We start from the raw sequence: 21780 nt of genomic DNA on the forward strand, positions 1-21780 counted from the left end.
ATCCAGGAGACAGCAGAGCTCAATATGCAACCCATAAATAATCACCAGCTATTTTGCAAGTATTAATTTGAAAAAGTAATCCATGGTTCAATACAGTATTAAGAAATGACTGCAGGTAAGATTGTCACAAGAGGTTAATTTAGAATGATGGTGCCTGTCATTATTAGCACTAGGAGAAGCCTATGCTCATCAATGTTTATGCTACTCTTACAACTTCTGTAAGATTACATGGATAAAAAAAAAAGAACAGAATTTGGCCTGCATTAGTTTGTCACTACCCCTTGTTTAATTCATGTTTGCTATAATCTGCTTTTAAATACTGTCACTCTTAACTGAAATTATTGAGAGTTAGTATACTTAGCTAAATCTCAAGCTGCTGCACTGGTTCATTAGAGCTCTAAACATAAAGTGCAAATTTGAACAACTGTTGGAAAAAAACCTGCACACATCAAAACAACCCCCCAAAGCAGCTCAGCAACTTGTTTCTGCACCCTCCTTCATAGAAAACAACGCAAGTTGGCAAAAGTGGTGGAACCTGGTTTTGCTTTTAACATTTTCTTAACCTAAACGCAGCATATTATACTGTAATAGCCAAGTTACAATGTTGCCTGGGGAACTTTGGCAACCCCAGGCTTGGTTGTTACTTACCAAGGGGTGCAGTTAGATAGCTCTACGTGGAGTATGCAATAAACAAGAGTATTGTACTTCATATTCTAGTGAACAAGAGATCTATACATCGTCAAATACAGGAGAGTTGGTCTTTAAAAGGAGCAATATTATTTTATCTTAAAAAGAAATAATGCCTAAAATGGATGAAAGAAAAAAAAAAAAAAAGGTGATAAATTCTTTTTATTTCCAAACATGCAACTGCATTGGCTTCTGTAAAATCCAACCACTTTCAACAGCAAAACACAATTCCAATAAATAGTCTCTTTTCCTTGTCCTGCTCATGGTTGATCAGTGGCTACAGTGCAGACCAAAATCAAGATGCATATTTATTTTAAATTTTGTATTCTGTGCAATTCCTTTTGTTACATAATCAGGTAATAAGACAAAGCTGCAAGCCAAGTCGTGTTCTCTGTTATTACTGGTGTAAATGGAGAGTCGTTTCGTGGACTCTCGACTGTTTAACTGAATTTATAGCTGAGCTAACGAGAACAAGATCTTATCCAGGGACTGTAATTATTTCGCAGTAATCACATGTAGAAAATAAACTGTACAAGGGCTGAATACTGCTGTACAGAGCACGAATATCTTGAACAGTTCCAGATCCCCGGAGCAGCGGACCCACACAACCCCAGTCCCGAGACGCGTACCGACCGCCTCCGCGCATTCTCCTGCCCGGGCGCCTGCGGCGGGCGTCACCCCGCCTCTGCGAGAGGCGATGGAGCGCCCTCGGTCTGCGGCACCGCGGCCCTTCGGTGGGCACGATGCACGGTCTCTGCGCCCGCACAGCGCCGGCTGAACGCCGATCGCTCGGTCACGGCCACACGACGTTCGTTACCAGGCCAGGCAACCGCCGGCGGCCGGCGGCGAGCCGGGCCGCGCTGCGCGGCCCTGGGCCGGAGCACGGCTGAGCGGGGTGCCGCGGCCGCAGCCGTGACCCGGCCCGGCCCGAGCCCGCCGCCCCGCGCCCGCAGGCCCGAGCCCGCCACGCCGCTTGGCGCGCGCCGCCGCTGGCCGCTCTGGGCGGGCCTCTCCCCGCCGGCCGGCCAATCGCAGCGCGCTCTCCTCCGGCCGGCGGCCCCATTGGCCGGGGCCGCGGCTTCCGCCGAGGGCCGGGATTGGTGGCGGAGGGGCGGCCGGGAAAAGGCGGCAGCAGGCAAAACCCCGGCGCGTTCCGGCAGCCCGCGCCCTGCGTGAGTTCCCGCGCGAGCTCCCCGGTCTTGCCCGCACCGCGGCCGGCCCGCACCCCCCTCTCGCCCCTTCCCCCTGGCGGGCTGCGGCCGTGGCGGCTTGGGGGCGCCGGTCTGGCGCGGCCTCTCCGTGAGGACGAGGGAGGGACCCGGCCCAGCCCGGTGCGGCCTGCTCGTCTGTGGGGAGGCCCCGCGCTGCCTCCCCTCGCCTCAGTCCCGGCTGATCCCCTCGGGGGGGCAGTTCCCCTGATCGGAACGGTCTCCTGGCCCGGCGGAGGGGTGCTGAGGGGTAGCTCGGGAAGGGGGGGGGGGGCGCTGGGGTGCTGCGGTGCTGCTTCTCCCCGCTCCTGGCGGCTGCGACCGCCCGGGAAGCCCCACGCCCACTGGCCCACCAGCGCGGATCCCCCGCCGCCTCCTTATAACCGCTTGTATGTCTCCCGGGGCCTCCGGCCCCGCCGTTTCGCGGGTGCCCCCGCCCGTCTGCAGCTTGTGCGCTCTTAGGCTGCAGTTCGAATGCAACCGCGAACGTGGGCTTAGCCCGGAGCCTTGCTACCAGGGGCTGTCCTGTAAAGCCAGCCTGCTCTGACAAGCACCAGACGTTTTCCTTTTCTCTGACAGTATCGGCATCATCAGCGCAAACTGAGTTTCTAGATGTGTGACTTTTGTTGCTTGTCATGTAGTAGACGGATTTATTGCGTCTCTGTAGAAAAACGTCAATTTAATGCAAGACTTAATCCAGCCACAACATTTGTTTTCATTAAATGACAAAGTAGATATATTAATATCAACTTTTATTTTGAAGTGCTGAGTTTTTTCCAGGGCGGTCTGTGTAAGTTCGCACTTATGGAGCTTTGCATTTTAGTGGCAGCAGACTGGGTTCCTGTTAGCAGTGTTGAATTAGCCAGGGAGTCAGCAGCACTGTCACTAATTTCTGTCTGCAGGGTTCAGATAGCTGACTCAAAAGACCATGAAGAAATGTGGGCTGTTTGAATCTGTCACTATCTGGGTTTTGGTTTTTTTTTTTCTTGTTTTGATATGGAGAACATTTTTTCTTAAATTGGAGATGTGCTTTAACAGCAAGCAAGTTCTCTGAGCAGAAAGTTTGGATCATTTTGGTCTTCCTCTTAAATTTTTTTATCTAATAGTGTCTTTTGAGTGTTTTTTAATGTAAAAAGTAAATATCTGAATCAGATTTTGTTTGATGTTCCATTTTGTTACACTTCCAGAGTAGTAAACCATTTTTGAATATACCCAAGTATTCGAGGTATTCAGTTTTGCAGATAGTAGCTTCTTTGCTTAACATAAATGAATAGAAATGACACCTGGAGTTATTGAGCCCCTTTCACCCTCCTCATGGCCAGTAAGCCATGAACGCGTTCCTATGGCTGTTTGCAGGCAGACAGAAGCATGCATTTTCTTTTTGCAAACAAGGTGTGACCTGCCTTGAACTGGAAGAGCCTAGAGCTGAATCGGAGCAAGTAGGTCATGGTGAGCAGTGGGGAGGGGGGGTGTCTGTATTAATTTGCACTACTTATTCTGCTAATGAGGCCATGCTGTTTCAGGTTTGGAACAGGCTTGTCTGCCTACTCAGCACTAGTGGAGGGAGTGTCTACCTGTGAGACTCTAGAAATATCTCTAATCTCATTCCATTAGTTTCCAAGTCCCACTTTCCAGCAAAGCTTGCTCAAAATAAGAGACTGTTGCCTGTCCCTGTTCTTTTGCACAAGGATGACAGACTCAAGGTAGCTCATGTTCTTTGGGGACAAAATATATTTTTAGCTCCATAGCTGAAACAGATGAATCCTTTAATTTGAAGTTTTTCAGAATATGTTTCCTCTGTGTGGAAAAGTTCAGTTAGAACTTCGAAGGTTTGGCAAAGTTACAAACAAGGAAGATCTTTGAATGGAACCAGTGTTGGGCAACTGTAAGAAGTGGTGCTTTCAGGCTCACTTATCATTGGTTATCCTGCCCTGGGGCTCTCTGCCTTTCCTCGTGAAATTATCAGTTTTTAGGTTGTACAATATTTTTTGGTTGTACAATATTAGTACACTTTACTGAAGCATTTCAAAATAAGCATGTGCTATTATTTCTTGTTATGGGAGAGGGCAACAAATAATAATGCCTTTTGTTGATTTTATCTAGAAGAGAGAAATCTCTCAATATGAGACAATATATTTTTTTGTTATTTCTTTCAGGTTTTCTGTCTTTGTATGGGTGTTGCAGTATCCAATGAAGCTGTTTCTGTGTGCATCCGTTCCTTGTCTTTCAAAGCAAACTTCAGGGAAAAAATAATGCTTTAATGTGAACGAGAAGACACACAAAAGATGAAAGAACATCACTTGTGTCTCAGTTTATCCTGCTGTCTTCCTTCCCTTCCCCCTTTTTTTCCTCTTACTAGAGATAGAGGGGGTTTACTGGGTTAGTTTTTCTCTGGAATTATGGGTTATGCTTTGTTGTTTTAGGTAGCACACAGGAACTCCTCAGACTCCCTAAATTTCACCCCAGTAACCAAGTGCAGGGCCAGGAAGTGTCTAACCAGAGATGCTTGCTCCCCCAGGTGACCGGAAGTGGTCCTCAAAAGTCTTTGAATTTTAACTTCAGGTTTGTTTTGTGATGGAGACGGTGTTGAAGTCTCACTGTGATGAACAGCACCCTCATCAGGCTGAATACTTCCATGGGAAGCATGAGCAGAACAGCAAGCTTTCAGGTACGTGCTAAAACAGAGATGGCTAACGTTATGTTTTATTGCTGACATACTGCTTCGTTGTTTCAGATTTCAGCATGAATTATAAGCCTGTCTGTATATGATCTTACTGTATAAAAAATTAATGAAATTACAATGTTTGAGGTGGCTTTTGATTTTAAGTTTATTCCTGCTTTTTGTGTGTTACAAAACTTCAGCAGTAGTAGTTTGTCAAAATTCAGTAACCCGACTATTTATTACAGAATATGTTATTATAAGAGGATACCAGAATTCAAAAAAGGCAATCCCTGAGAATAAAATTCTCTGACCAGACAAGTACACAAAAATAATACTTTGCCTTTTAACCTATAATTGCCAGCTTTATCCTTAAATATCTTTAGATGTGTCTCTGTGCATAAAACCACTGTTCGCTCTTACCAGAGAAGCTGAACTACAAATGTGTTCTGATAGTGTTTTTATTGCTCATTTTTGAGTCTCTCTGTGAATGTACTTCCATCTGGACCTTCTGTGCAATGCTTGCTAGGTAATTGTGGGTGGTCAGCCAGCTTATATATATAACACTGGGGATTCAGGTCCCAGAAGATGATGTTTATACTGCTCTCTGTCAACAAGGACAGTTGCTGACTGTTTCTAGCACTTTTTGGGATGTTTCAACACAAGAAGCTGTGCTGAGTTACTAAATGCTCTCAGTGCCTTGGATAGGCACTGCTCTGGCCTAGAATCTGCAACCTGTGTCACCCAGCTGTTTGTGCTCCAATAGCATTGAACTTTTGTCCAGGCAGGAACCTGAATTCATTGTCAGACAAAACAGAGTATTTGGCAGATGCTGTAGCAGTTACTGAGAGAGCTTTTCATGATTCTTAGTATCTACCTTAGGACTGTTAGACTGCTGGCACAAAACAACGCAGAACCTGATATGGGTAGGGAAAGTAGAAATCTGCCAGTTTCTAAAGACTTAAAAGGTCTTTTGAGTCCTTGTTGGCAGTTTCGCTTTTTGCAAGATTTAAGACCTTTTTTCCTAACCAACCAACTTTACTGGAGAAATTCCAGTGCAAATTTTATGTGGTAAGTTACTGTCAGTATACTTTTTTTTTTTAGTAAAAACTGAAGCCTAAGCAACTCTCATAAGAAGTCTTGAGTAAAATGCAAGTATTGGAACAAAACGAAGTTGCTTTATTTGGAGCAGGTTAGATAGCAAACTAGATCTAAGCAACATTGTTCTAACAGAGCCTGTCTGAACTGTATCACTTTTGAAAACAGTCTTGTAGCTCTGTTCTGTGGCTACTGACCTCTTGGGATCATATTTGTGTAGGATGTTTCAGGACCCAGTAACAGGACTGTCTTCCGGAGGGGGAAGTGTAGGTCTTTGAGCAACGCAGTAATGTTTCAATGTTATTTATAGTTCTGTTATGTGGTTTCATCTCTTAACATCTTTGAGTATTCTTGGTGAAAATGGAACACGGTACTAATAGCAGCCTTTCCCCTTCCTATATTTTCTGCGGATTTCAGAAAGCTTTCTTGAATGTTTTACATTTGTTATGTAATACACAAACATTTGTTTGAAAAATTGAACTTACTGTTTAAACTAACTGGAAATACTACTTTTTAAATGATAAAACTTTTTATCAACAGTTTTTTTCTAGTGACAAAACAACAAGAATTACAGCAATAATAGATAAATTTCTTGACAAAGTTCAGAGCACACGGGCAATATGAATGCTATCAAAACAATGTTAGGTAGTAACTTCTTGAATTTTTAGTGTATTTACAACAGAAATATCTACTATACTGACAGGAAAATGAAGTGATTTTGCAAGCTTTCAATTTCCTACTTTTCAAGGTGTTTAGCTTAATCTGGCTCTGTAAAATTGGGGAATAACCAGAATAACTGTACAGCTGACCAGTTTTCCTTAGACTTTTCCTTCAGGGATTATTAAGACTCAAGGTCCTGTATATCTTGACTGTTAATATAAGCCTGGTCATTTTTATCCTAGCATATTTTTGAAGTTTTTAAATATGATTCCTAGCAAAACTGATTAACAACCTTTTATTGGTTGATCAAATGTATCTTATATGAATGTTGATGGTTTTGGTGTGTAGTATAGAGGTATTTTTTCATTTCTGAAATATCCGTCCCGAAATGACTTAAAACAAAATAACTTGGAGAAGCAGAGGGAACAACTTAAAGAGGAAAAAAAATAAAAGTAAATGAATAGTAAGAGAGGCAACAGTTCTCAAAAGTGTGTTAGGTTTTATAGTTTTTTGAAATAAAAAGAAATTACAGTCAAAAATTATAAGTTGAATTGACAACTAATTTACTGGGCTTTTACCAGGAAGAAAGGGTTCTTTAGGCACACTTAAGATTCTGTTGCTGTATAAAGTGAGCTAGCATAGAAGATTGGGGATGCATGCTAATCTATACTTTGTTTCTAGCATATCAGTGATATTTTGAAAATTATTCTCATTGCATGTGACTTATGCTCCTGGTAAAACATTGTACATTTTTATGCATACAACACTATTTATATATTTATGTGAAATTTATTATTTTTAGGATGAAAAATGTATACACATTTCTTTTTTCTATTTGATTGACTTTCCAAATATCAGTTTGTGCTTAGTTCTAGATAATAAAATATTCTTCACCCCTGCTTTACAGAAATTAGTCACAGCCTCTACATACTTCATAGCTTCAAAAGAAGTGAATTCTTATGCAGTGTAGAGAACGTTTAAACAACAAGGGTTCATAAACTGAATGGAAAGCTACATAATTTTTTGAAATAAAACAGTACAACATCCTTGTCGTGCCATCTAGTGATCGCAGCACAAAGTGCATCAGTTTAAATGCAGAGCAAGCATGTTTTTTGGTGCTTATTATTTTAAGTAACAGTGTGAAAGACTGCATTGTTGATCTTTAAAAAAAAAAAAAAAAATATTTTCCTACCTTTTTGATTTGCATCCGATGGATGTGCTCCTGTGCTTACAGAAACAACTATTATAGTTTGTCTTTTATGAAATTGACATTGCAAATCTCATGAAAACATTTATCAGTGAGCTGTAATCTGATGTTTTACTAACCAGAAGGCTTTTGCCCTCTCAGGAACTGCTAGATAGCAGATAAGTAAAAAAAAAAACCCAACAAACCCAACAGATTTTTAAATGCCGCAGCTTAAAAGGGAGTGTGATGCAGAACAACAGTACTATCAAGTATGCAGGTGCTAATGTCAGCAGGGATAGATACCTGTCTGCTGTTTTTTCCTCTGTTTATGTGAATTCCTGTGAACTCAAGTGTGACTTGTGATTGCAAATATAGATCAGATATTGAATCAAGAAATAAATTTCCTAACTCACTTTTCCCATTTTTTCCACAGCAGGAATAAAAAAAGACATTGAAAAACTTTATGAAGCAGTGCCACAGCTTGTAAATGTGTTCAAAATTAAGGAAAAAATTGGAGAAGGTAAATGTTTTATTTTAGCTTGCTTAGACTAAGATTTCTTTTGGTATTTCTAATTTAAAATGTATAAATCTAAGATCCCAATATATGCAATTCAAGCCAGATGCATTTTTGATTGAATTCTTGGTCTCTGTATGAATTCTAATATGTTGCTGAGCACATAAGTATGTTAATTAGGGACATTTTCAAGGTATTTTCTTGAAAAACTGGTATATTAAAACCTTTCAAAAACCAGCATTCCAGTTTTGACAACTAAAAGTTTTTGAGATAGATTTGAGTAACTAACTCCATTCTTTTTCCCTTTTACACAAGAAATCTGTGTAATATATTTAACTACTCTTCCTTAAGATGTCTGTCTTTCTGCTGAAACCCTGTGGGCAGGACTGGAGGAGACTGAAAGATTATACTTGATATTTTAAAAAATCCAACTTTTTTATTTTAAGACATACAGTATCAAAGTTTAGAACACTTGTGTATACCTTGCCTTCAACAGATACTATTGCAGATACCTTCAATAACTGTTAGTCGTGACTATTAAATAGATTCCTAGGTACTTCTGAGTGCAGGTTTCAGCACTTTTTGGATCTTTACCATTTGATCTCTGAAATGCTTTGCGACACTCCACACTTTTTAAACAAAGATGTTGGTGAGGAGCTGGATTGTTTTACAGCTATTTTGTGATGGAATACTTGTGATGGCAGACTAGATGGCTTAAAGTTTTTGTCTCTGCCCCCCCCCCTCCAAAAATAACCCCAGTTCCATTCACCACAGCAATACAAAGTTTCAAAAACAAAACAAAAAAAAAAACAAAAAAACAAAACAAAACAAAAAAAGGTGTTCTGCCTATCATAAAAAAGACAGTATAATTAAACAAAATATCTGTTTATGAAGAGTACTTTGATTTTGTTATTGGGAGTAAACAATGTTTTTAAAAAATACTTGCACTTCTGCAGCGTTATGAGAAAAGCTTCAATTTAAGATTCCATTCTGGAGTCACTTTCATTTTAGTAGTTCTCAAAAATAATGTCTGAGGTCAACTTGGTAACCCTTGTTGCTATAATCAATTCTACTGAACGTATGGTACTCTAGATTTTTTTTGTTTAACTGCAAGAAGTAGTTAGAGTTTTTTCTGGCATTTTGATGTATGTATGCACTTACAGACTGTTAAACTAGCACGATGCAAGCACAATACTTAAAATGTAATGGAAAGTAATTTGTACTGTTTATTCACATGGAAGAATGCTTCAACTTGTATGTTCAGATATCTCAGATCATTAGGATAAATGAACCTCCTAAGAGGTATATTAGAATATCCTTAAAATGATATGAGTGGATAAGTTTAGCATACAGTCTTAATATTCTCTTTTTCAAATGGGTCTATCATGTTCTGTCGATGCGGTAATGCTCTGGGCAAACAAATAGTAAAGTTACACATGATGTGAGAAGTCTTTCTTTGTAGATAAGTTAGCAGAATTAAGAAAAATGTAGCCATTTCAGAAGTTCTTTGAATAGTAAAGGGAGTGCTTTGCAGATTAGCATTATATAGCCCACTTGCATCGTAAGGAGAGAAGAGTTAGATGTCAGATGAAAGTAAGCTACCTAGACAAGAAAGCAAATCAAAGATAGGAAATTTACATTCAAAGAGCTCTGTGTCTCAAGCAAGTTAGACAGTGTTACATTTGCATTTTTACTGACATAAAAAACTTGTATACAAGATCACTGAATTCAGTAGTAGGAAAAAGGGAACTGCATTTTTCTTTTCTAGAATCTGCTTTTGATGTAGTATCAAGTATACTGTGGGACTGCAAAGTTAGATCACTTCTGAAAAAATCTGAACTGACCTAATTAAAAATGCTGAAGACAGTGTTTTTCTCCTCTTTTTACAGGTACTTTTAGTACAGTTTACTTGGCCACAGCACAACTACAAACAGGATACGAGGAAAAAATGGCTCTGAAGCACCTGATTCCAACCAGCCACCCTCTGCGAATTGCTGCTGAACTTCAGTGCCTCACAGTAGCAGGGTACATAAACAAAAAAGTTATGACTGTCATGACTAAACATTATCTCACTGTTCTGTATTTATTTTTTTTTAGTTTTGGCTCTTTGCTTGCCTTTTTTTAACCGCAGAAATGTATATTCTTTCTATCAAGAGCAAATAAGAATTGGAATGTCTTACCTGCAATGGATGCCCTTTTCTACTTGTCTCAGTTTGCAGATGGTGCTGTATTTTCCATCTGAGAAATTCTATGATGTATCTTTGTGATAACTAATATTCCAGTTCTGAAATGCTTGGAAAAAATAATCTCTTAATCAGAAACTGTGGTTTTAGGAATGAGTACTTGTTGCCAGAGTGTGCTAAATAGCACCTTCTTAAAGCAGTTGGTATCATGAAAGTTAAGGCCTACATTTAATTACAGCAGTAACTACAAATCATGGCCCCACAGATAATCTTTGGATACCTCATTGCAAATTGCAGAAGTCAAATGGAACATAGCAATGAGAGGCAACAGCATAACTACTGACTGCTGATAAGACTGCTGTCAAAATATAAATCAGACTATAACAGAAAGCCTGACTGAAATTTTTAAGAACTAAATGAAAATAAACATCCATCTTCTGATCTTTATTCAGTGACATTATTTTTCTTCTAGGGGACAAGATAATGTTATGGGAGTAAAATATTGCTTTAGGAAAAATGACCATGTGGTTATTGTTATGCCATATCTGGAACATGAATCCTTCTTGGTGAGTCCCAGACTTTTTATGTGTAGTAAAAGTTTTAATTTAAAACTGTTGCATAATTACAGTATCCAAATAATCTTCCAGGACATTTTGAATTCTCTTTCCTTTGAAGAAGTGAGGGAATACATGTTTAATCTGTTTAAAGCGTTGAGGCGCATTCATCACTTTGGTATTGTTCACCGTGACGTCAAGCCCAGTAACTTCCTCTACAACAGGCAGCTTAAAGAGTAAGTCTGTCCAGATGACCATATTGTGATCTCATTTGGGGATGTGTGCCTTGGCAGAACCGAGTCGATTAGGCTTTTGGGTTTTTTTCCTTCCACCTGCATAACATGTGCTTAAATAATAAAACTACAAAAGTGGCTTTTTTATTTGTAAAATTTTTCTTTCAGTGTTTAGGGATTTGAGGAGGGAAGGAATTTTTTGTTCATATTTAATGTAATATCTACTTCAGAGTGACAAGTACCTGAAAAAAAAAAATTTACTATTGAGTACTAGTACTAAATTTTTTAAATAAGAATGAGAAGAATAAAATCAGTTGGGTTTTTTTTTAATAAAAATGCTAATAGGGAATTGTGGTACATAGTTTGATACTTGTAAGTTTCTACTTGTGGATAAAATAGCTGGATTTGGGCTGGTTTCACTTTACATTGAATTAATGTTTAGAACTAGTAGGGTTGGGTTTTTTTCCTGCAAATTACAATGATTAGACTGTAGAAAGCGAGGTGCTGCTTTTTTGCGAAGCCAAAGTGGATAGAATAAAGTACTGTTTCAGTGCTAGCAGTCCTGTGGCTGTATTGGTGAGTATTGTGCTATGTACAGTTGAGACACTGAGGTGCCTGGACCATGTCCAAAGAAGGGCAGCGAAGCTGATGAGGGATCTAGAGCACAAATCTTATGAGGAGTGGCTGAGGGAACTGGGGTTTAGCCTGGAGAAAAGGAGGTTAAGGGATGACCTTATCGCTTTCTACAGCTGCTTGAAAGGAAGTTGTACTGAGGTGGATGTCAATCTCTTTTCCCTGGTAACAAGCAACAGGACAAGAGGAAAGGGCTTCAAATTGTGCCAGGGGAGGCTTAGGTTGGATATTAGAAAGAATTTCTTCACTGAAAGTGCTGTCAAGCATTGGAACAGGCTGCCCAGGGAAGTGGTGGAGTCACCATCCCTGGAGGTGTTAAAAAGATGTGTAGATGTGGTGCTTAGGGACATGGTTTAGTGGTAGACTGTGCAGTGCTAGGTTAAGGCTTGGACTTATCTTAATGGTCTTTTCCAACCTAAATGATCCTAGGATTCTATGTAGTGGGAATTTGTAGGGGAGGTTTTGATTATTTTTTTTTCAAACCACAAGCTTAAAGATTTGAGAAATACTGATTTATTTATTTTTTTAAAATCTGTCAAAATAATTCATACTGTTGTTTTGCTCTTCCAGCATTTGTTTGAGCTTCACTCTTTACATGTGGAGGCCATGAAACTGAGTTTGTCTGAGATCCAGAGACAGCTGGATTGTCTTTGTACTGGTTGTAGCAAAAAATAATTCTTTTAAAAGCAGATCCGAATTGTGAACTAATGTAGTCTTACCTGTCTGAAGACTGAAGGAAATTTCAGTAGTATGGCTTGAGGTCTGGCAAAACTCTCAGCGTTTTTAGTCTTGTTTGTCTTCACTGCTACATTTCTTCTCTGCCCATGGGAATCCTGCAGAGGTCAAGTCACTTGTACTTCATTGTTGGCTGAAGGTTCAGAGTTATAGGATTAGAAGAACCCCACAAAGGAGTTGCTGGCAGTATTTTTTTAACACCACTGGAGAAAGTATGCATTTGAGAAGATTTTGGTACAAGAAACAATGAAATAGGATGGATATAGGGTAAAAACATTGAGGGCGTAGGTAAGGTAGGGCAAGAGGAGGAGGAGGAAGACAAGGACTGTGGTGCTGGCAACAGCAGATGAGCAACATACTGTGTAATAATGTGAAAGAAAGACAAGTAAACAAGTAACGAATAGTAAACTGAACTGATTGATGGATACTTTGTGACTCCTGATTCTAAATTTGTGTCTTTCAGGTATGCCTTGGTAGATTTTGGCTTAGCACAAGGAACCCCTGATACGAAAATCGAACTTCTCAAAACTGCCCACTCTGAAGACAAGCAGGGAAGTTGCTTGCAAAATAATTCCACCCTAGCCTTGGGAAATGGGGTTTCTGTCAGTGTCACAGCACCTAAACAGATAGTTCAACAGTCAGCCTCAAAAGCAGCTGATAAAAGGTCCAGCTCACTTTCAAAAATACAGATTAAACAAGGAAGAGGAGGAAAGGTTCTCAGTCTTTTTCATTAATATTGTCGTATGTTTAATGTATTACTTCATCCAACAGGGGGAGATGTAATACTTGAACAGAAGTTGTGCACGCATATCTTGGGGGATCCTAATGTGATGCACAGAATCACAGTTTTCTTATCAAAGTGGCTATGTAACCCTATTGGCATTTCATTATCTGTTAGATACAACACAATGCCAAAGGTGGTGTAAAACCCTAGCATGTGTTACTATTTAGACAGCCTTAAATATTTTTTTAAATGACATGTACTGTGGAACTCCAAGCCAATAATTTTTCATCTATGTTTAGTTATTTGTTGTGTAACAAATGCAGTACAGATGATATTCAGATTGTCTTGGGGTACTTCTGAGGCGTGATTAGTTTTGTAAGCATGTTTTCTGTTCTGTCTAGACCATGTTTTCTTCATCCACAGTAAACTGATGCATGAAAATAACTTACTATGCAGCTGTTCTTGTTTTATGTCACTTCACACTTTTTTCTTTGAACTGTCAGTATTCAGCTGACTGTGTGTTAGATAGGATCCTTATTGTCCTTTTTGTTGGTATTGTAGGAAGATTCTGTGCACCATTCCGTCCAGCGCTCTGTCTTTGGAGAGAGGAATTTCAATGTCTATAGTTCCACATACCAGGAGAACTGGAGCACAAACGTAAGTAGTATGACTCATCAGGAAGAGCAATCTGTTACATATTTGAAAAATTATAGAACTGATTGTTCTGTAAGACTGATCACTACTCCAAGATGTTGTGGGACTAAAAGTTTTTGAGCAGATTATTGTGTCTTTGCTGAAAGGCTCAAAGAATTTTTCATTTCTGTTTCAGTCCCTTTTGAAACTCAAAAGAACTAGGTTTGTAGCTGTCTCTCTAGCTGATCTTGTTTGCATGCTAAGTTTATCTTTTTTCATACACATGTATCTGTGCAACTAGGATGTACTTATCTTGTGAGGCTTCATTTTCTTTTCATTTTGCAGTTGAAGCTAGAGAAAAAACTTGTAATAAATATTTTTCTGTACTTTTGTAATTAGTATTTAATATGACAAGGGAGAAACCCCAACTAAATTAGAGGGTTTGGACACCAGTGATCAACTTATTGTAGAATAAGAGTTATGGCCTGCGTGTTGCTGTGGCATTTTGTATACAGTTTTTTAATTTTTGTGTTGAACCAGAAGAATTCTTGAAACATGATACTAACTTGAAAAATCCTTGTCTTGTAGCTTCAGAGTACCTAATGTGTATTGTATTTTAGTAAACACTGAAAAATGTTTTCTAAAGGGGAAGGGGAGGAAATCAGGGTATTTAAAAGCTCCAGTGTCTATTTTATAGATGTTGTGCTATTGTTAAGGGTTTGCTGTCTTCTGTTCTAAAACTGCAGCTTTTTGCTTATGAGCACCTGTTCAGTCTTAGTATTTTAGGAACTGGCCTATCTGTATGTAAAGGGAAGCTTCTTAATATGTCACCTTTTCTAAAATATCTACATTGCAGCTCATAAAACAATCAAAGATGATAGATGTTTCATCTAGGAAGTTAGTAACAAAGAAGAAGATTATTTCTACCAAACCAGTGAGCAATGGGGCAGCCAGGAAAGCGGCCAGTGGTTGTCCCTCAAACCTGACCTGTGACTGTTTCGCAACGGAAAGGGTTTGCAGTGTTTGCCTTTCAAGGTAATTTGCTTTGATAATGTTGTAAAATTGTCTGCTGTGCTGTCAGGCACGCTCAGAAACTTAGATTTACTAGACAGCTGATTTAGTAGGTAAAAGATAGCATTTGATCTGTGCAACCCTTAAAACACTGAGTATGCTCTTTTAAAACAAGAATAGTTCGTCGAATTAATGGAATAATTGGTTCACTGCTATCTGCAGCAAGAGAGATTCACTGTTAATGATTTTCTGTTGTTGTATTTAATTATCCACCTACACGTGTTGTAGCAAATCGCTCAAGTTAATTACAACACTTAGAAGACAGTACATCAATCTGTCATTAGTAGTTATCTAATAGGCCAACAGCTTGGATTCTGGAATCATGAAATGTAGAATAAAAAGGGAGCATGACTGTTTTTGTATTTGTTAATTTAAAAAATAAAGTTTAAGTTGTAATAAAAGGTTAGAGAATCTTAATAACTCAGTTCAGCTCCATCCCTCTGCAGTTACTTTTGGTTATGATCTCCTATTGCCTTTATCCACACATTAAGTAACACAGATTAATATAGAGGATTCTGCTTCACTAGGCAGTCATGAAACTGTGGGGTCCCTCTCTTCCCAGACTGTCAAAATATGGTGATATCAACTTCATTTCAGAAGTATGAAACACGAGGAATTTGCCATACTCAGAAGTAGCCCATAGAAGGAAGGCACTTTAAGCCATACAAGAAAGCTCTGAAAAGTGTTGGGGTTTTTTTTTAATAATGATAATCTCATACCTTTTAGTTAGTCTAATAAAAAGTACATTCTTGTCAACACTTAGAAATACTGAACCTTAGTTTGCTGTGGAGTAATACAAAGCCAGACCATCCAAATTCAGTAATCTAATGCATTTTTTGTCTTTGGTTAATCAGTCTCAACTTGAAAGTTTCCTATGAAAACAAGCCTGTAGCAAAAATTATGCTGCTATTGAATTAAACTAAAGAAGGTCATTGTGAGTGAAGTATGCAATAAGTATTTCTGTGGTATTACCTTATGATAGATAATGTAATAAAAATAATATAATAAGTTATTATCTTATGCCACATAATTTCATGCTAGATAATAAGCTGCTTCAAACTTCTATAAAACTTGAATAAGGCAGGGTTAGACTGTTTACACATCTTATGCAAGTGTATTCCAAAAATAATATTAAGCATTAGAATTAGAAGTTATTTATCAACTTTTATTTTCTAAACATGTTTGTCTCTTATTACAAGGTGTCAGCAAGTTGCTCCAAGGGCAGGAACACCTGGATTCAGAGCACCAGAAGTATTAACAAAATGTCCCACTCAGACCACAGGTACTGCACAAGAGACTGAAACTAATGCCTTTTTTCACCTTTTGATCCTTCTCATTTATGCATATTATGTTGTCTTTTTTATGGGAGTGTTTCTGTTTACATGTGAAATTCATATAACCCCTTCTAACATTTATCAGGCATTTCCTGATTTTAATTAAAAGTTTAGTATTCAGAGTAAGAATGTGTTAGGAATATTTTTCCTGCATTTGAAACATGGATATGCCTTTATTCATTTGAGGGGTAATGTCATATGCAGGAGTTGAATATAATGACTTTTAAAAGAAAACCAAGCTGTAATTTTTGTCAGGTTTCTTGGCTTATTGATTCAAGATTTTACTTGAATAAATCTTGGGGAGAGGACGTACTTTAGACTTAACTATCAAATACATAAGTTTCAGTAGTCTGGGTAGATATTGGAGAACAGAAGGATGGTTAGTGCATTAGCTGGTGAAAGTAGGATGGGAGAGGTGCCTACCTGGAGAATGGAGAACCAATGAAATCAAAGTTACTTGGTAAACATTTGGTGTACCACCAGGAGTTTTGACTTAAGAAAGGGGCATAAATACAAATGTCCTCAAAAATTGGATTCAAAATAACCATTTTTAGCCACTGTTTTGCTGAATACATTTTGAGAAAACTGTCAATTTTCAGTACTTAAAGTGTGTATACACATTCAGAATAGACCTAACTACATAAATTTGATCAGCTTATCCCTAGATAACTTAGTGTTGTTTGCAACAACATCTGTGCTGTGGGTATGACTGGGGTTTCAAGGGGTATGGCAGCCTGTTTGGAGTTACTGTGCCTGTGCTGTAACAGCCAGCTTTATGGGCTAGAAGACATCCAGAAATCCAGGACAAGTTTAGACAATATCTGAATCTGTCTAGACAGAATTTAGGCAGAAGGAAGAAATACCTAGGAAATCTTGGACACATGCTGGTGTTAAGTATGCTTTCAGACAGTTTTCTGTTCTCTAGAGCAATGGAGTACAGGATTACAGAAAATACGGGTTAATCTGCAAACCCTTGGGTGTGGCACAGACAGCCCTAAAAGTACTGAGTCAGTGGTGCCGAGCTCCTGTAGTATGTCAACAAAGGCCTTAATTAGAACTGGGTAGACTAATGCTAATATTTATGAGATTGTTGTATTTGAACTAACAAATCTCCACTTCCATCTGGGACTGCTGTAGTCACCTCCTTGTATTCCTTCCAGTCTTACTACTAGTTGTGGTCTCTGTGCTGAGACGAAGTTAACAGCTATATCCAGTTGATTATCCAGTGCTACCTTAGTGGATCTGATCCAGGTTCACAGTGCAGGGAATACAACCTAAACTCCCAGGCTGATGTTATATGGGTCTAGTTACTTGGTTTGTCCCTCTGCTCCCGTTTTCTCACTCTACCTCACTAGCTGGATAGCACTAGACAAAAAGCATAGAGAGTAGTCATGATTTTGATACCATTGCACAGGATCTTGCAGTCTGATGATGATCCCAGCAATACCAGAATTGTAGGGCCAGGATTTACTAGCCATTCAGACATATAAAGTCTATTAATTTCGGTAAGAGTTAAGTAGTTAAACTTATTTAAAGGTCTTGATGGCTCCATCTTTCCCAACCACATAATCAGGATGATGCACAACACCTCAAATAATATGATCTTTTCAACAGTGATACAGTAATACAAAAACTTTTTTACAGGAACTATGAAGAAGATACAACATTTTGCCACTGTCAATTGTGCCAAATGATTAACTTGGATTTTTATTTTTTTAATAAAAGACATAAAATCTGGTTTTGCAAGTAAAGTCAACTTAATATTCTTTTTTCCCCCCCGAATTCCTGTGGTAATAGTGTTTCTAACTAAAATGTCCACATTAATTACTGCCTATTTTACTACTCGTTATTCTACTTCTCTTCAAGAAAATTATGGCTTTATTTCCCAACTTAATTTTTCTCTTTAGAGTTTGAGAATCCTTCAAATGCTCTCCTTCACTTTCCTTGCCATCTCTGAAAATGTGCACCTTAGTGAGCCAAAAAATTATGGCAGACAGGTATTCTCATAACTTTTAGTATTAAAGTTTCCATCGCACTTTGGCGTCTTTCCCCAGAGTACTCTCTGTACTCTTCATAACACAATGAAAGTGATGAATAACTTCTAACTATTACAGTTCTTAAAGTGGCTATCTTGTCAGGTGATTTCATATTAGAGAGGAACAAAGTTCATAGTAAGATAAATTTTTTTAGTACTGCCTAACTGGCAGCCTCAGTCCCAGAAAAATTCAGATTCACATTCATTTGTTAATTATTTGTTATTTATGATCCTTATCTAAGGTTTTCTTCATGTGAAGCAAACATAAGTAAGTATCAAAAGTAGTGAGTTTTTCACCCCCTCATCTCCCTGGGTAAAACAACCTCAAACATCGTTGTGGTATGTTTTAAGTTTAGCAAGTTAATGGAATTACTCATGAAGATTTCTATGGAAAAGCTTAAATACTCCCTGTACATCAAAGCAGGAAATCATTCTTCCATCTAGTTATAGTAATGTCCACTGTTTGCTAAAGTGTTATCTATGTGACCAAAGTCAGTAAGTACTTCAGAACATACCTTTTTCTGATAGAAGCTTCTCAGGTCATAATTTCTTTTTAAAGAAAGTTGTGATTTTGTTTGTGATAAAATGGTGAGTTTAGTTATTACTAAGTTTGCTTTCAATTGCAGCAATTGACATGTGGTCTGCGGGAATCATATTCCTTTCTCTGCTCAGTGGACGGTATCCATTTTACAAAGCAAGTGATGATTTAACTGCTTTGGCACAAATCATGACAGTTCGTGGATCCAGAGAAACCATTCAGGCTGCTAAAACTTTTGGTATGCAAGCCTTAATTATGGGGAAATGGGAAAACATATGCTTAGTCTGTTATTTAATGCAGGGACTTACAATCTATGATTTTTTTTTTAAATATATAAAATTATATTTTTAGGTTTGGAAGTCATCTTGGAGATAAATTACACTTTTATCATGTAAAACACTAAAAGTACTAATCTACGTATACAGAGTTTTAAGAAAGTTTTGTATTTTTCTATCTTTTCTCATTTGTATTTGGGGTACTTCATGCCATAGGTTTCCCAGCCTATCTACTGCCTTTCACTCAGGGCCACTTGAGGTGAAATATGCCAACTAAATTTTTTCTACTGGCATTTGGTTAGAATTCTTGAGGCAGTGTTTCTATTCCTGAAAAATTTGCCCTGGAGGCTTAAGTCAATATGATTTAATATTTAGATGATGTAAACCTTGCTTCCCCCCCCCCCCCAGAAGGGCTAGTAAAAAGAAAACCAAAACAAACCCAAACCAAAAACCAACAGATGGCCTGTTTAAAAAACAAAAACCACCTCAAAACACACAAAACCTTAAAATAACCATTCCCCTAATTATTTGCAGGCCAAATGCTGCAGCACTTGCTACCTGGAAGTGTAACTGACAGCATCTATTTTCATTCTTCAGACAGAGGTGTAAAAATCAGGGTATCTAATTTTCTTCTGTTAAAATGACAGTGAAATGCAAAAAGATGGTGTGTGGGGTGAGTGACCACCTCTCACTACATAATGTCATGAACAAACTCTAACAGCTTTGTTCTGAGCAGAACCAAGACTATTACCCTGCTGACTTGCTGGGGCTATTGCTGTAAAGCAGGGCTGGTTTGGAGGAGTTGGGGGGTTGGATGTGGTTTTTTGAGAGATTTGAATTTTTTTTTAATGCTGGTTACACTTCAAGACATGAAGTTTCTCTGAAACAGACTTAGAAGTTACAGTTGCATAGAAAATATAATAAAATGTCACTTACTGTAAAATTTTTTTTCTAGGTAAATCAGTTCTGTGTACCCAAGTTGTCCCAGCACAAAACTTAAGAACCCTCTGTGAGAAGTTGAGAGGAACAAATAGCAGCAGTAAGAGATCCCAGGGTGAAGTGCCCAGCAAGTCTGTAAATGACTCAGCTTTGCCAGTTGCAGTAGACAAACAGTGTGCTCCTGAGACACTTGGAAAACAAATTCAACACTTAAAGAGCTTTCAGGAAGGTGATGGTATTTTGGAAATGAAGGCAACAGACATGAAAGGATGGGATCAGGTTCCTGATGAAGCATATGACCTACTTGATAAGCTACTAGACTTAAACCCTGCAACAAGAATAACTGCAAAAGAGGCTTTGCTGCATCCTTTTTTTAAAGACATGAGACTCTGAGAAGATACCATGTTCTATTATTGCTTTCACATGTTTTATGTGGAAATGAGATACTGAGGTTGTTTTACCTTGTTGCCCTCAACATTTACACGCATTGGAATACCATCACACTGTGTACAGAACTACTGAAATTTAGTCTTGATACAGTTGGACTGCAAATGTCAGTTTACTTTAAGAAATACTTGCAGATGTAGAAACTACATAAACATCACTAACAGGGTCTTTATCCTAAGACACTTCTGAGGGGTTATTGCAGTGCACACCTGTTCTCTGAGAGAGTTAACTTTGATTAAAAACTACAAAGAAAGAACTTTACAAGCTTTGTGCTTAATTCTCAAGATACTCCCTTAAAATTTACAAATTTGCCTTAAGGTAGGACTGAAATAAAGTGCTTGAGAGACTTTTTTACATACTTACATATCTCTGCTTTGTTCCTGATTAGTACATGGGGAACTGAAAATGGAACAAAGTGTATTAATTTTCTTCAGAATATTTTCAGAGAACAGTTACTACTTTGAGAGTGTTGCTAGGAGGGGCCAGGTGTTGGAATTTATATCATCAAAAGAAAAGCATAACTTTAAAAGTACATTTTCATTCCTGTCTGGTCTTTCCTACTTAGGCAATAGTACTAAATGCAGTTACTCATTTTGCATAGCCCATGTTTCCTCAGTGCCAGTAACTCACTATTTAACGGCAGCTGCCTTCAGAATGTCTCATGTGACATGCATAGGTTTGATTTCTGTTACAGAACCTTATTTTTTATAAGAATATCTGTTAAATAAAGGATTTGTTTTTATAACTTCAGAAGATTGTCTAGAGATGCTTCTATAAAAATCAGGTAAGGTTTTCCTGTGGGGTGTTTCTGCTCAGGAAGTATTATGCATGTTTATTTCCTGCATAAATTCTCAGTGATAGAAAACACTTTTCAGATAGCTCTAGTGTATATGACTGTCTTACTCTCTAAGTATCTTAATTATCAAGGAAGTCTTACCAGAGAGCTAAAAGCTAGCTATTGTCTGGTCCTAAGTAGAAGAAACAACCTTAATAACCTCTAACCCTGTACATTCAGTGTGCAAAGTAAATTGCATTATGTTCAGCAGAAGTTACTTTAAAACCCTTGATAATTCTGGAACTGAAACTTAATACAGTGTTTTTCCATGTACATTTCTTGAAATATTAGTGGAGCTGTTGCTATAAGAGGTTACAAGCCATTCTGAAAAAAGATTGCTGCTTTGATAACTTTTGTGTAAGCCTTCTCATTAGCTGGTGGTTATGATAGTGCAAAGGTCCTGACCAGGGCTGGGGATGAAGAGACATTTCAATATATTAAAAACCTTGAATACATAGAAAGTAATGGTAAAGTAATGGTAAAGTTGCTCTGCTCTTGGCATCAGCTGTTAGAGAAAAATATTTGCAGATGTCAGAATATTGATTGCAGAAAATCTTGAAATCCACAAGACCCTGGGGCCCAGGTCTTGGTAATTTTTG

General features: G+C 38.4%; 1 protein-coding gene across 5 annotated transcripts; it reads left to right on the forward strand.

Annotated features, from left to right (window-relative positions):
* Nucleotides 1-1782: 1782 nt before the first annotated feature.
* Nucleotides 1783-21166, forward strand: CDC7 (cell division cycle 7). Of its 5 annotated transcripts, none has more exons than XM_074908199.1 (13): nucleotides 1822-1859; nucleotides 3288-3344; nucleotides 4458-4563; nucleotides 7932-8018; nucleotides 9902-10037; nucleotides 10668-10761; nucleotides 10843-10985; nucleotides 12814-13063; nucleotides 13636-13731; nucleotides 14564-14742; nucleotides 15978-16060; nucleotides 18774-18923; nucleotides 19916-21166. In XM_074908199.1, exons 2-13 carry the CDS (start codon nucleotides 3342-3344, stop codon nucleotides 20290-20292), a joined length of 1704 nt encoding a protein of 567 aa, XP_074764300.1. In that variant the 5' UTR covers nucleotides 1822-1859; nucleotides 3288-3341; the 3' UTR covers nucleotides 20293-21166. The 5 variants fall into 5 exon arrangements, with proteins under 5 accessions (XP_074764302.1, XP_074764300.1, XP_074764303.1 ...); XM_074908202.1 differs by having other exon boundaries at nucleotides 1836-1859; nucleotides 3288-3334; XM_074908201.1 differs by lacking the exon at nucleotides 3288-3344 and having other exon boundaries at nucleotides 1783-1859.
* Nucleotides 21167-21780: the final 614 nt, after the last annotated feature.

Source organism: Athene noctua, chromosome 5, assembly GCF_965140245.1.
Source record: "Athene noctua chromosome 5, bAthNoc1.hap1.1, whole genome shotgun sequence".
Lineage (NCBI taxonomy): Eukaryota > Metazoa > Chordata > Aves > Strigiformes > Strigidae > Athene > Athene noctua.